Raw genomic sequence first — 13,892 nt, forward strand, 5'->3', positions numbered from 1 at the left:
CATCTGAGAAATATCCAAAAGGTGAAAAGCAGCGGCTTATTTGGCTGGAAGAAATTAATAAGTAGTGTAACCCTAACCCTAACATCGATCGACAAGGACCACGTGGAACCTGCACGGACTCCAGGACCGCTCTTCTGTTTACACTCCATGTCCAGCCTGCAAGGCTACGTCGACAGTACGCTTTTCTTTTCCTTCGGTACCAGAATCTCACTGACATACTCCCACAGGACGTGTACTCCTGATCTTGCAAGATGGTCGCGCTATTGTGGTCCGTTTTCTCAGCCAGTGGAGCTTATATTCCGCTCAACGCGTTTTGAACAGGGAGTAATGGCAGGCTACGACCAAAAATCAAACGTCGTCCTCTCAGACTCGAAGGAACGGGTGTACAGTATGGAAGAAGGCGTGGAGGAGGTTCCGCTCGGTCTGTATCTCGTGAAAGGGGACATGATGTGCGTATATGTGGTTTTTGTTTCAGTATCCATTGTGATAACGACGACTTTTTGGGTAGCATCCTCATCGGAGAACTCGATGAAGCTGTCGATGAGGCCGTTGATCTCTCGACGATACGTGCAGAACCGTTACCACCCATACGATACTAAAAGGTCTATATGCACCATCACTCATCACTCGGCGTCTTCCCTATCATTGCTCGCCGGTGTCAGCGAAGGATATAGCTGGACGGTTATATTGGTTTCCTTCCATACAGCCAGCGCTTGCGAGTTTGAGGGTCATTCCATGTGCATGTATTGCATACCCACATAGTATGGTGCATTTTCATCGCAGTCCCGGTTGTGTCCCAGATAAAGAAAAAATTCTTGTATTAGGTACGCCAGCGAAATCAGTACATAATTCTAAAGTTCGTGACCAATGAAAGAAAAGATAAAAGATGGATAATAAAAGAACGATATGAATATGGTTGCCCAAGTAGATGCTGCCATGGTACCTGGCAGATGCAACGAACTGAACCTGTGAAGTCCACGGAACTCAGAGCCAAAAATAAAAAAGAAATGATGCAGATGTTCAATGAATATTTTTCCCTGTTGGTTGCGACATTGCAAGGACGATACCGTCTTGTTGATCGGCTTGATAGAAAGGTCGACGAGGTGATGGCAGTATTGCTGCAAGCAAGCATAGCCAACGAGGCTATTGCTCGATGTGACCGTAAAAATTGTCTTGCCAAAGCCCGGGCCCCATCAGCCGTGGCATTCGTCCATGTGTCATCGTCGCATGCAACTGCGACACACAGACGGCGAAGGAGACATTTCAGTGATTGTCAGTCGACTGGTGCTGTTCGTGGCTATGGCCCGTGTCTGTCCTATCCAACGATGCGTCCTTCTGACAGGAATGGTAGATGGTGATTTGCCCGCGACGGCCCAGTGCATGTCTCAAAAGCTACGAAGAGTTCGTTTGCATCGAACGTAGAGAAGTCGAGATGAAACTTGAAGTACCAGAGCTCACCGAAAACAGAGGTGTGAGGGTCCCGGTCCTCGCTCACGACGGCGACTAACGCCGGAGCGGAACAAGGACGCGACCATCAGCATGGAAGTCGCCCAATCTCTGACACGATTTTCCGTCCTTCGCGGTCGCATGCAGGCAAGAGCCGCTCCGCGTCGTAGCCGGCCTTTTCTGCGAAATCGAACCCGGCTGTCCAAGCTTTGTGAATGGAGAAATCCTCTTCGAAGGGTTCCACTAAGCCTCTGTCAACTAGATACTGCGAAATGTAAGCATGAAGCTACGAGCAAGGGGTAATCACGCACCTTGACAGCGTCTAATACCCAGTTGTGGCATACCCAGCTGGAATCATCCTGTACGACGGTAACCTGGCGCAATATCTTGTCTAGCGTGTCACCGCTGAGCCTCTTGTCCAATTTCCCAACTAGCTGGACGCCTTGCACGCGAATGGGGCGATTCTGCACCCTTTGCATCACGTATTTCCATATTTCTTTCTTGGACGTCGGATCTATCACGTTCAGCGAATGATATTGGTACGATTCCTCTGCGGTAACGTCCTTTGAATTCTTGGGCGATAGTAGCAAACAGGAATGGAATTTGATGTCTTCCGGTCGCTTGCGGTGCCGTACAAGATAGGCGACATAGAGGCGATTTTTGTTGGTGGTGAACAATGGCATTCGGGACGGAAGGACATTCGGACCGAGCAGCCGCCCAACATTTGGGTCAAGCTTTTCAATCTCCGCTTGAAATAATCTCTCCCCTATGGTACGCGCTCGTTCCCATTGTCGAATTGTTCATTCACCATTGTGACCGCAGATTATTCCAGTTCGCTGCTTTTCATGCGGCAAGGTCATTGGCGACAAATGGAATGATTATCTGAAGCTCCTCTCCAATGACAAAACTGAAGGGTAAGCGTTTTTCGCGTTTTTCTGTTGCATTTTGCTGAGTGAAGCCTGCAGTGAAGCTCTCGACGAGCTGCAACTAAAAAGATATTGCTGTCGCAGGATGGTGTTAACGCATGTCGATTTGATTGAGAAATTGCTGCATTATAATCGTGCGTTTGCTGGGCACCTTCTTCCTGGACGAGATATCTGACTTTTTTCGCAGCCATGGAGAGAACTAGGGACAGGTCACACTTCGTCCAACAGTAATGAGGAAAGCCTCATTTTTGTATCGTAGTCAGCTGGCAATGCTATCCGTGTGTATCGAATCGTGTCCGAGACGACCAACGAAGTAAAATCGCCGCATATCCTTCATTTGGTCTACATTCACCTTCTATTCTCTCTCTAACGTTGATTCCTCCCAAGATATTTCTAGAACACGGTCTGACCGCCTTTCGATACACTCAACTCAGGTCGTGAGACTGACTGAAGACAACGCTCACCATCGACGAGGATATCAGCTCCAGTGATGTAGCGACCAGCAAATTTGCTGCAGAGCAAAACAATCGCGCCAGTAAGTTCTTCAGGCGTCCCCATCCTTCCCATTGGATTCCTTTCGCACCAAATCCTCCTACCCTCCACCAAGCCCTCGCCTTCATTAAGAATGGTGTTCATGTAACCAGGACTAATGCTATTCACGCGAATCCCGTATTGGGCCCACTCGGCCGCAAGCGAACGCCGCAGCTGCACGATGGCTCCTTTAGAGACATTATACGATACCTGCGGTTGCGGGAAGTTGACTCTGTGCCCAGAGATGGAAGCCGTGAAGAGTATACTGCCACCCGTCTTCTGGGTGATCATCTGTCTATTGACGTCAAGAATGATCAATCAGAGGGCCGGCATGTACACACTTGGCTGCAGCCTGAGCGCAGATCCAGCTTCCGGTCGTGTTAATATCCAATACGCGTTTCCACTCTGCAACATCCATGTCTAAGGCGTGCGTTGTGCCGACGACGCCCGCGAAGCACAACAGTATGTCCACACTGCCTAGCTTAACTGCCGTCTCACTCACCGCTCCGTGTATAGTCGCGTCATCCCGGACATCCACGATCTTGGTTATAACCTTAGCCCGGGGAAAGTCTGCTTGAAGCTGAGCGATCGCCTCCTTTCCTGAAGAGATCGAGGCTAAAACATCGAAAATTGATACGCCAGATGCTCCATGCTCGAGCAGAGCCCTGCATGCTGCTAGCCCAAGCACCCCCGATCCACCGGTAACTATATTATACCCGTTATTCTGAGGGGCTCAGCGGTTCCGCAGGCATCCATACCTATCGCATTGCCCTCGATGGCGAATCGCTGACGAGTACGTTCTGATGATGTGGATCCAGAAAGTTGAAGCGGTGCGGTTAGGGGGTTCCTCGTATCGGAGAGAACCATTTGGGGGAGGATGCGACTGGATAGATCTTTCCGCTCGGTCATGGTTGGAATTTGGAAGTGGCGGGGATCTAGAAAGGACGTTGCTGTCTTAGTGGTGGTAGAGTTTTAAGGTTAGTGCTTTATCTGATGGCGAATGTTCCCTAAGTTGATATCGTTATCGCCTTTTAACAGCTTGGATCGGGGCATAAAAGCTACTTACGTGTATATCTGGGGTAAGGTTTGATTCCGCGAGGCTCGGCGTCTTTGGCCAAAGACTGTGGCGGTCAGCGAATTTGTAACAGGTTCCTCCAGGACGACCGACGTTTGTGCCTTTTCCTTTAATTAAAGCTAACTGTTTGTCGAACGACAGCTGAGACTCTGACTCTGACTTGACGTTATAGAATGAAGTTGAACGAATCCCAGATTCTCAGGAAGCCGACGTCGGGTTGAATACACCCTTCCTCGTTACTGCGACATGTCGGACATCATTCGAAATCATTGAGGCTTCTGACATAGGGTACGTTTGGGGCTGAGTTACCACTGAACCCAGCTTCGAATTTTTCCTACGATTCTAAGTGATTGTGGCCTTTGATCGGCTCTCTTCCCTGAGGCCTGTAACCTGTTTTCTCCGTCGACCCATTGATACAACTGTCTCATTACGGGCCTGTGCCCTTCACATAGGACCAATCGGTTACTGCTTTGAGAAATCATGCCACCTATGATCTCTCGACCGAGCCAATCTTGCGTGCGCTCGGAGATCGGGGATGATCTCGGAAACTATACAATGTTGGAAATACCTGCTTGTCCAATACCATGTGCGCGATGATTTCTTATAAGACAAAGGGGTTCGGCCGCAATTCAATTAAGGGAATCTCTCAGTTTCTCACTCTCTCCCTACCGCCATACTCTAGCCTTTATCTCCCAGAATGCCTACAGCCAAGGTCAAGTCGAGTACTGGAAAGACCAAGTTCAACTACACAATATCAACACCATCGTCTTCGTCGGCCAAGCATATCGACAAGAGTCTACCAACCTTGCTGTTCATTCATGCGGTTTACATTGGACAACATATCTTCCAACGTCAGTCCCCCCATGATTCATCTCCACCACCGTTCAGCTGTTGAGCTAATGTTCACTTTAGGACAATTCGAGGACCCGCAAATAAGAAGATTTAATTGTGTTACATTGGATCTTCGAATCCATGGTCATACGTCGGGTGATCCTATTCCCGAAGGCTATGGCGCAAAAGAGTCTGCAGAAGACCTAGCAAAGTTCATGGTCGTTGGCTCATTTCTTCAACGGGAGCGTTACTGAACGGCGATGTTAAACAGGATGAGATAAAATTACCCGCTTGTCACATTGTCGGTCTTTCCATGGGCACCATTGCGGCAATCGGCCTCGCTGTCTACTACCCAGATAAAGTCGCATCCCTTTTCCTCGTGTCACCGCTAGGACTGGAAGAGGTGCGCTCCTTGACATGTTGAGGTTGTATCTGACATTAATAATGCGCGTAGCCGACAGATGTCGCCGATGGCCGGCGGGAAATAGCAGATTACTGGAAGGAAGGTTTCAAGACAGGCCAGCCCGACATGGAAGTCCTCTCTGACGCGGTCTACGGTGCCCTGCAATTAGGTTTCAGCAACAACCTTGACGGCTTAGCGAACGCGTGGGTACAACGGCGCTTCCTATCCCATTATGACTAACTGTGTTTCAGGCTTGTCGCTTTCACACTGGCTTTGGCCCTGAAGAATTGGGGACCCAAATGCTTTGACCAGTACGACAGAGCCACGGTCGAGTTTTTCAACAATCGAAAGGAGTACAGCAATGACGAACTGTCTCGGATACGAGGACCAGTCAAGTTGGTCCATTGCCTTGGGGATGTCGCGTACTCCCAGGAGTACACGGAAAAATTCATGCAACAGCTCAAGGATGCCGCGGTAACCGTTAGTCTTACCACGATATCCGAAGCACCACACTTTGGTCTTGCAACGCACGGGGATATGTGAGTAGACTCGGTTGCAGGCTACTGGCATGACGGCTGATCTTTTTCCAGTGTTAACCCCATTCTCCATGATTTTATTATAGGTAGTTGCAGAACCTCTGTTCCGCCAGCACCCCAAGAAGTCATCTCTCCATGGGAGACCGAGTTGGTGAAAGCTGGTTGGGATAAGGGTGGGAGTGACTCTGAAGACGATTGAAAACGGTTTTGCTAATCATATACCCTTTACTTTTAGGTCAAAATTGTTGATAATGTACAATAGAATGTGCGCGCGCTCTACACTAGTTGGAATTTGAATTCACTTGCCCCTGGATAGGATTCGGTTGCCTCAAACCTTCTGAGGGCAAGCTGATGGTGCATGACTCCCACTGACGTGAGAGATGTCGTAATTCTTCGCCCTACGTGCTCTTCTTTCTGTTTGTTGGCGAAAAGAAGAAAACTGGGACGCCACTCAGACGGATCCGAGGACTACCCACGGATGTGTTTGAAATATCGCAGGTCTGAATGGTGATTTTGAACTCTCACTACGTGCAGAAAGCTGGCAAGATCTCTTCGACGCACCTGGAGACAAGGAGTAACCGTCTCGGAATCGTGGACTTGCTATTCATCTTTGGTTTGTCAATTTACCTTGTCGTTTCTATCTGAGCCAATTAATCGGGAGCACGTTAATTTGTAGCTGAAAGGCTCGCGGCAACGTCGTTGCGGTGATCACGGTTTAATCTTAGATACCATAGTTAACACGACGTGTACATGCTGTGGCGAAAGTGCCTGGTACCAGAGTGACTTCCTGGTTGCAACGGTCAATTGGATACACGCCAACGCCAACGACGACTTCGAACCTCCACGCCATTTGATTCTGTCAAGACCCACGTTATGGTCACCGGATGTTTTTTAAATGCGCTTGAGTCACCACGGCGTTCTCATTGTTCTTCTCAATACATCGGCAAGTATCAATTGTCGATCGGGCGGGGTGGTGCGGCAATTGTCAGACCACAGTCACTACCCTGTTGATAGATTCTCTGCTTCTAGCTCTCTTCAATGGATTCGAACGTTCTCACCAGTCAGCATATGTCGTGACGCAGTCAGGAACGAATGGGTTATCGTTTACCCATCGAGTTCACCGTCACCCCAAACGCCTAGAGGTGAATTCTTAAAGGTACTAAAATGGACAGTCTCCCTAAACCGCGTGTTCCGACGGGTTTCCGTTCAAGCAAGATAACAACACGCTGCAAGAGGTTTGTATCCGTTCACCATAAATATTTCACTAGTACTGCTAGTTTCTGCAAGTGAAGAACATCATATTACATCAAGTTCGCCCATCAACTTAATGCGATACCTGTCAGGGGAGCTCCACTATATCCGTCGCTTGATAGAATTGATTATTGAATTGATCATCTTTCTAGATGCCATGATGGGCAGATAAATTCTTCGATTATGAACTATGTTTTCTCCGGTACATTAAGTCCTGTTGACTTGGTGTCAGCTGACCATCAGTGGCGGCAGGATTCGACTAGACATCGTCAGAAACCTCTGCGGACTAGGTACGCCCATCTAGAAGCTTGAACGTTTGGACTCTGAAATTTGAATGCTGAAATTCACGATTGAAATCGGACCTCGGACCGACTATATATCTGACATTTGTTCCGCTTTCGCGCGACGGGGACCTGACGATCGAAAGATACGACTTCCCGGAACGTGGCGCAAGTGCAAATGTGATTTTTCGCTAGCTGGACTGTCTGCAATCGTCATTCTGGAGCCTTGGACCAAATCCTAGGAAGCGGATGCTTATCTGATGAATAGGAGAATCAGAACTATCGATGAATTCTGAAGGCCAGTCACTTCTAGATGGTTCTAGTTGACAGAAATGACCAAGACGACAGAGTACTCATCAAGCTGTCCCTTGATCAATCTTTCTCAGGCAGTCAGAGGCAGTTATCCCACGACCCTGGACGATATATCTATAATGGTCGACTCCAATCGTTTCCAGAACCGCATGAGTGGCGTCTCTTAACAGGGAGCTCTACTTACCTTCTAGCATCGAAATTCTTCATTTCGCTTTCGGGTTTCAGTATCGATCTTCCTCAATCAGGCCCTCTTACTCGGGGATGCGCTCATGTTTTTCGCGGGCTCTTTTGTGGTGACGGCCCTGATCCTGTGGGTCTAATCATCCATGATTAAATTGCCAAGTTCCTCATCCATCTATTCTGAATTTCGGATACCTTAATCCCATTTGTAAGGGTCATTTTACCGTGATTCAGCTATAGGTCCGAAGCTGCAAGCGTCCTGCAGCTACTCAGCGTTGATTTTTCTCAATTGCCTGGCCCCTTCACTGTGTCTGTTTCAATCCACTCAAGTTGTAAATGCACTAGCTGCCGGTCTCTACCAGTCCGGCTACATGGTAAGTCGTTATCGTCTCCATTCCAGCCCGATTGCTTTGATTATTTGAATTCTTCGAAGAACAGGGCTCCACTTTCCAGCGCACCAGTACTGAGTTTGATATATGAGAAGGCGGTAAAGCCGAAGACCATCCCTCCATATTGTAAAGGCATAATTTCCATGACTACCAACGTCGAATAGTAACTCTTGGAAGGCTGGATCACGCCATATCCTTCTTGGAAATAGCGTAATCCTCAGCTTTTTATTGCTAGTTCGCCTGCTCGATCCCGACGAGGAGGCTGGAAGGAGCTGTCACCCGTAAAATGAATAGCTTTAGATGGTAGCCACATGTTCTCATCGCTTCATGGGATATATGCGCATGGTTCCCTGTGTGCAGAAGTGTTGTGACAGTTAGATATGTTAAAACTATATGTACCGGATTTCTGAATCGTGGTAAAGGAAAGGAACTTCCTGCGTATTTCCGCATAAAATTGTTGCTTCCTACTATTGAGATCGAAGATTCTTCTCATTTGACTGGTGCGAGCCAATTGTGCATACTATAACCTATACTAACGTAGTATGCAGGCCTAAAAGCTTAAAGTTAAATCCTGACAATCACGAACTCATCGTGTACCTCCTAATATCGGCGCCCGTGTCCGCATGCAATGCCCACCAAGCTTCGAGCGGAATTCATATCAGCAATGCGCCTCATGCTCCCATCAGTGATCACTCCACAAATATGGAAGCGCGGATCTTCCGGGCCTACCAGATAGTTGATAAGAAGTACCAAGCTAATTTATGCTGCTAATATCTCTCTAGCATTCCTACAAGTAAATTGAGACTAGGAGACCCTAGGAGACCGCCGCAGCGCTGGCACATGACCGCGACGGAAGACGTCGGAGTTAGACGGAGTTATGCTGCGGTAACCCGGCTCGAACGGCCCGAATATTCCTTACATCCAGCCTCATCCAGCGTTTGTTTTGGAAGTTGACGTGAGCGCAAGTCCCTCTTGCTTGGCAGATGCACCCCCTTCAACTCGATTAGCCTGTAGATAATTATCGCATCAACATTTTCGAACCATTTGAAGCCCAGAAACTCTAGAAATCTGTTTCAACACAGAACGGTCGAATTCTAGGTTACTATGTGCAGATTCTAGCAACCTCTATCCTTCTTTTTCTTAACTCTAGGCCGTAGTTGTTGAATACCATCTGACTACGATTTTGCGTTTCTTTGGACTTCGTCTCCGCACTGCAAGCCGCTATGCCGTCATAGGAGACGGTAGGACCTTCGAATTCGTCGGCAAGCCGTCGTTAGCTCTCCGCCTTCTCTCACCATCAAGTTTCTCAATGTATGTAACTCGACGACCTTTTCCTTTCCTTCTCTGATCGTATAACCATCCGTTGTTGACAGCTATTGCAGCATTTAGGAGTTCATCTCTATATTTGGAATACCCATGACAAGAATCTTGACCTTCTTTCTTGGCAGCCATTTCATATTTCGCGTTGCAATCAGGTGGTTTATCAGGGTTTATCTCCATCAAATATGCAGCCCTAAGTACTGTGCGTTAGTAAGTACACCGATCAAGCCCTGCTCCAGTCGCTATCACATCAGTGATGTCTCCATCCTGGCCATACAGTGGAAAGCTGCGCAACGATTCCAAGATCAAGAAAGTTCCTTCGCGCTATTCTCCGACTCAAGTTCTCCAATGGCTGGACTGCTTGGGCTTTCCCGGTACGTATTCTGAGGTTGACATCTCCTCGGGAGCGTTCCCCGTAACGCTAGAAAATCTCCATATCCTTACGCGTCTTTCCACTGTTGCTTTTCCCATCGAGAACACGACTTTGCACTAGTCAGTCATTTTTCTTTATTTGTCAGTTCGCTCGCGTTGATGATATGAAAGTGGAAAGGACCACATCATGGATATTTCTGCCGGAAGCGTCTTTCAACGATTAGTTGTAGAACGTAAAGGATCTTACTATTTTGGACTCAATGGGCTATTTCTAGAGATGCTTAAAGGCCTTGGATATCGGTGTGCGATAACCTTTATTATCTACTACAGCGCTGAATGTTCTTCCTATTCTAGGGTATACTCAGGCTCAGGGAAAATCAAGGAGTCCTCGACGCCTCGAGAAACTCCCGAGTATCTTTCGTTCGTACACATGGTGCTGGTTGTTCAGCCCATCGGCGACTTTAATGATACCTACCTCGTGGATGTCGGATGCGGCGGGAACGGCCAATTTTACTATCCTGCGACCCACATAATGTCATGATGCGGTGTCTCTCCAACCGAAAAGCATCGTCTTACGAGAGGCTCTCGGGCTGAGCCCAGTCTCGGTCAGTGTTGCCGTTCGTGATTCTAGGACGTTTAATCGTAACGAAATCCCGCAGATCTTGGCCCTGAGGGAACGGAATGGCGCCTTGAGGTGCTCCACGAGAAAGGGCCTGACTCCAAGTGGAAGATCGTTTATTCGTTCCTTGAGGACGAGTTCTTTGAGACGGATTACACGGCTATGAACTTCGGGGTATCCCTGTCTCCGGGTGGCTTCTTCGTAGACAATCTTGTGTACGGGCGGAATTTCTGGCTGACCGCGGATGAGGCTCGGGGGCTGGGTGCGGACGATAGCGATATGGATTCGTTTTTGACCCGCTATATGGGCAAGATTGGCGTGAAAGGTGGTATTATTACGCGGCATATTGGCAGCCGCTCAGAGGTGATCAGGACCGCAAAGACAGAGTTGGAACAAAGGGATATCCTGAGAGAATTGTGTGGCATAGATATTCCTATCGAGGACCTGGAAAATATAAGGGGGAGATCTGCCGCTCTCCCTTTGGGATATTAATCGCCTGTCTTAGAACATACCGAGATCATAGTGTTCTGATGCATCTTAGAGGTCCATTCTTCCCATTGGCCATACGTTAATGAATACCAGTCTCCGTTCTAGTTCAGTCCGTTGTGATACAAATATACAATAGCCTTAGGTAACCTCTTCTTACAATTTCCATCTGGAAGCACGATCACGGCTAGTATTACACCATTATTGCGACTTGCAGACACCGGATATAACCTGTTTTTAATTTTTGAGGGTACACCGGAATCCAGCGTGGATCCTCATTCATACTGCCATTCCTGGAAGATCATACTCTTGGTGATGGAAAATATTGTGCATTGGAATGACTTCTCCGTTCCCGAGAGAATCATCACTCTTCTACAAAGAAAATCAACTGTCAGCGCGAAGTTACGGTGCAATTATACCGACAATACCAACCATGTTCATGCACCTCTTCATGAACTCTGCGTGGTGCGAGTTGGTTTGCACATCAGTCGACGTCGGCTCGGAGACGTGCATCCGGGAGGTCACTTGAAAGGGAAAGCCGCTTTGACTGGTGTTCCGATCTGTCGTACCCCGGCCACGAACAACTTTGCGTGTGTTCAAACTAAGAGAAGAAATCAAGGTTTGATGACATATGAATGCCAGGACGAAACATACGCCGCCAGAAAAGAAATCGCGTACACTGTCGTAGAAATATCAGCGAATATCTGCCAGACGGTGGGATAGGAAGGACCGACGCTTGCTCAAAAGGAAGTACGCCGCTATGAAGATGAGATTGTCAGGCATTACGTTGTACTAGATTGTAAAACGTTAGAGGGCCAGATATATCACCCAGGTTCACACAGACCAACGTCAAAGTAGCCGTACTGATCAAACTAGAGGCTCAATGAGGACATCGTTTTCCACGGACGTTATCAACAGAAGATACCTCGTCACCGCGCCCGTGTTGATGGCGTATATCACAAGACCATTCACAAGTGTGTCGGATCTAGAAATATATAGAGGACAACAAAATAAACAGCTCAGAATCTCTCACCTTGCATGTCCTGTACGAAATCTATTGAGGAAGTAACATAGTGCTGCGGCAGTCGATACGTCGGTAACGACACCTAAGCCTAGCGCCACCGTTCCTAGGACCTAACATAACGTCGTTAGGACTAGATGGAAATGCGGAGAATGCGATCCAGCTCACTCTAAGTCCCGCTACCGCGAACACGCTTGGTAGTGCAAAACTAAGATGCCAATATGAGGCTGAATCGGGGTCTCCAGAAGCGTAACACTCACGCCTTGACACTGAAAGCTAGGTGAAGAGTTCTTGTTTAGATCGTGTAATCGCGCAGTAAATATATGCACACCTATCGCAGTACCTTGGAGACGTTATTGAACACGAATTAAGGATAATTGAACCGGCACATACCCAGAACACCGGAATTCAATAGCATCTGGAGATGGTGATAGGTACACGTCAACGTTACTTGTTTGCGAACCAAAGATACTTACCAAGGATGTCGTAATGAACCAGTTGTGTTTGCTAACTGATAGGCACGGTCACAGAGGTCAAATCTAAGTCCACAGTAATGCTCACATCGCCAGACACGTAAGGCAAAGCACCTGATAGTAGATGAACAAGAGCCTGCCCTGACAGAATTAAAATCACTCACACTCTGACTACAGTGCCACAGATGGACTGAAAGGCATCAGGAGCTGAGGTGGAATCGTGGAAACGTGAAGGCACGCACTCCCAGCAATTGCTGCATCTAGACCACATTTGATTTAGACAGCAGGAAGCCGTTCTGACTTTTCGCACTTACAATGAAAGACCTTTGAAGATGACTTTAGCAGCAAAAGACAAAACCCGAGGAGGTACGTACCATGTCATCGACGCGCGGAGAACAACGAGAACGTTTGCGAAGTTTAGTATAGTATAAAAATAAAGAGTGTGGCCGATGAAAAATTCATCCAAGAGCTCTAGCACCCTACAGCAATTCGTTCGATTCCATAATGGCAAATTCAGAACTAGTCGACGCACAATAATACAACAACCTGCAACCGACATCATCGTAAATGTACTCAAGATGACAGAAGCATAGCGACTAGTATGTAACTCACAATAATTTTATAGGCCAGCCTATCCGAAGGAAACCTCGTGAAGTAATGGAAAGTTTGCACAAGAATGGCCCCAAAAGCCGCGCACGACAGAGCAAAACCTATGAGAATAGCGCCCAACGTCGTGTCAAATGATGGTAGATGCGACTGGGAAGCCATGGGGGGTCAAAAGAGGGAAGACTCGGTAGCTGAAAAGCAGCACATTTAACTTCACCAGTGACAGGGGATCACTATCCCACGCAGACGTCATAAAACATCCGGGGGACTGATTCCTCGTATCCACGCACGTCCAGTGATGATGTGAGAAGATGTCGGGAGAAAGGGGCCACGGGTACATCGGACTCACCTCCCAGGGATAATAGAGTGGGACCGAGAAAAAGTCGCAGGACAAAGATCCGACCTGAATGGGGGGGGCCTGAGCATCATACAATTTATTGATGATTGATAGGATATTCAAACCAAGGATAGGCGTATTGTGACTTGCTGAGCATTGCGAATCTGTACCCTGCGTTAACGTTACCACGGCAGATCGTGGTCTCCAGTAGGAGGAGGGCTTCGCAAAGGGAAAACATCCGGGGAGACAGTAATAATACAGTCGAATGGGAAGAATCCACGCTGGCCTGTAAGGAAGCAATCCTAAAGATCAAGATTGATGATGCTGCGGATATGGATGGTACTGTACCTTCTCCACTAAATGTTTTACTTGACTTCAACATGATGAGGAGCGTACTCACTAGTGCCAGAGCTCAGTCCGATATACCTTGTACTTGGTATATCAAAGACGGACCCATAGTGAGACATTTGCTTCATTCCACTTCATTCCAGCGATGA

At 47.8% G+C, this 13,892-nt stretch overlaps 8 protein-coding genes across 8 annotated transcripts; 5 read left to right on the forward strand and 3 right to left on the reverse strand.

The window, feature by feature from the left end:
- The first annotated feature begins 78 nt into the window (after positions 1–78).
- Positions 79–857, forward strand: EV420DRAFT_1546170 (uncharacterized protein). Its single transcript, XM_060473293.1, has 4 exons — positions 79–175; positions 228–268; positions 322–449; positions 509–857. The coding sequence occupies exons 1-4, from the start codon at positions 148–150 to the stop codon at positions 597–599; spliced, it is 288 nt and encodes a 95-aa protein (XP_060330331.1). The 5' UTR covers positions 79–147; the 3' UTR covers positions 600–857.
- Positions 858–1,474: 617 nt separating this feature from the next.
- On the reverse strand, positions 1,475–2,215 carry EV420DRAFT_410054 (uncharacterized protein). The gene is made up of 2 exons (XM_060482005.1): positions 1,758–2,215; positions 1,475–1,711 (listed from the first exon to the last, which is right to left on the reverse strand). Exons 1-2 carry the CDS (start codon positions 2,127–2,129, stop codon positions 1,535–1,537), a joined length of 549 nt encoding a protein of 182 aa, XP_060330332.1. The 5' UTR covers positions 2,130–2,215; the 3' UTR covers positions 1,475–1,534.
- Positions 2,216–2,268: 53 nt separating this feature from the next.
- On the forward strand, positions 2,269–2,603 carry EV420DRAFT_1270788 (8 kDa subunit-domain-containing protein; the record flags this gene model as incomplete). The annotated part of the gene is made up of 3 exons (XM_060467594.1): positions 2,269–2,360; positions 2,412–2,506; positions 2,560–2,603. Coding segments are annotated over 3 exons (231 nt in total), but the record flags the coding sequence as incomplete, so codon positions are not given.
- Positions 2,604–2,765: 162 nt separating this feature from the next.
- On the reverse strand, positions 2,766–3,812 carry EV420DRAFT_1270825 (uncharacterized protein; the record flags this gene model as incomplete). Its single annotated transcript, XM_060467598.1, has 3 exons — positions 2,766–3,194; positions 3,241–3,608; positions 3,662–3,812. The coding sequence occupies 3 exons, from the start codon at positions 3,810–3,812 to the stop codon at positions 2,766–2,768; spliced, it is 948 nt and encodes a 315-aa protein (XP_060330334.1).
- An 863-nt stretch (positions 3,813–4,675) lies between these two features.
- On the forward strand, positions 4,676–5,947 carry EV420DRAFT_1270759 (alpha/beta-hydrolase; the record flags this gene model as incomplete). Its single annotated transcript, XM_060467591.1, has 6 exons — positions 4,676–4,829; positions 4,891–5,027; positions 5,081–5,212; positions 5,264–5,415; positions 5,464–5,751; positions 5,803–5,947. 6 exons carry the CDS (start codon positions 4,676–4,678, stop codon positions 5,945–5,947), a joined length of 1,008 nt encoding a protein of 335 aa, XP_060330335.1.
- Positions 5,948–6,228: 281 nt separating this feature from the next.
- EV420DRAFT_1764537 (uncharacterized protein) lies at positions 6,229–6,900 on the forward strand (the record flags this gene model as incomplete). Its single annotated transcript, XM_060480782.1, has 1 exon — positions 6,229–6,900. A coding segment is annotated over exon 1 (255 nt), but the record flags the coding sequence as incomplete, so codon positions are not given.
- A 2,837-nt stretch (positions 6,901–9,737) lies between these two features.
- On the forward strand, positions 9,738–10,964 carry EV420DRAFT_1643389 (uncharacterized protein; the record flags this gene model as incomplete). The annotated part of the gene is made up of 5 exons (XM_060477505.1): positions 9,738–9,973; positions 10,025–10,153; positions 10,208–10,337; positions 10,419–10,458; positions 10,513–10,964. The coding sequence occupies 5 exons, from the start codon at positions 9,738–9,740 to the stop codon at positions 10,962–10,964; spliced, it is 987 nt and encodes a 328-aa protein (XP_060330337.1).
- Positions 10,965–11,159: 195 nt separating this feature from the next.
- EV420DRAFT_1643390 (uncharacterized protein) lies at positions 11,160–13,220 on the reverse strand (the record flags this gene model as incomplete). Its single annotated transcript, XM_060477506.1, has 20 exons — positions 11,160–11,189; positions 11,244–11,330; positions 11,391–11,559; positions 11,613–11,637; positions 11,693–11,750; positions 11,803–11,830; positions 11,884–11,943; positions 11,992–12,092; positions 12,148–12,187; positions 12,240–12,255; positions 12,311–12,322; positions 12,373–12,397; positions 12,456–12,490; positions 12,541–12,566; positions 12,617–12,642; positions 12,695–12,712; positions 12,767–12,776; positions 12,827–12,931; positions 12,985–12,998; positions 13,065–13,220. The coding sequence occupies 20 exons, from the start codon at positions 13,218–13,220 to the stop codon at positions 11,160–11,162; spliced, it is 1,041 nt and encodes a 346-aa protein (XP_060330338.1).
- Between the last annotated feature and the right edge of the window lie 672 nt (positions 13,221–13,892).

This window comes from Desarmillaria tabescens, assembly GCF_030435595.1.
Source record: "Desarmillaria tabescens strain CCBAS 213 chromosome Unknown EV420scaffold_19, whole genome shotgun sequence".
In the NCBI taxonomy this organism is placed as follows: domain Eukaryota; kingdom Fungi; phylum Basidiomycota; class Agaricomycetes; order Agaricales; family Physalacriaceae; genus Desarmillaria; species Desarmillaria tabescens.

Bases quoted from the DNA above. Each gene is read 5' to 3' on its own strand.
- EV420DRAFT_1546170 (XM_060473293.1), top strand. From the start codon at position 148: ATGTCCAGCCTGCAAGGCTACGTCGACA. The intron at 176-227 runs GTACGCTTTTCT...ATACTCCCACAG, and splicing joins CCTGCAAGGCTACGTCGACA to GACGTGTACTCCTGATCTTG. The intron at 269-321 runs GTCCGTTTTCTC...CGTTTTGAACAG, and splicing joins AAGATGGTCGCGCTATTGTG to GGAGTAATGGCAGGCTACGA.
- EV420DRAFT_410054 (XM_060482005.1), bottom strand. From the start codon at position 2,129: ATGCCATTGTTCACCACCAACAAAAATCGCCTCTATGTCGCCTATCTT. The intron at 1,712-1,757 runs GTGCGTGATTAC...TACATTTCGCAG, and splicing joins GGGTATTAGACGCTGTCAAG to TATCTAGTTGACAGAGGCTT.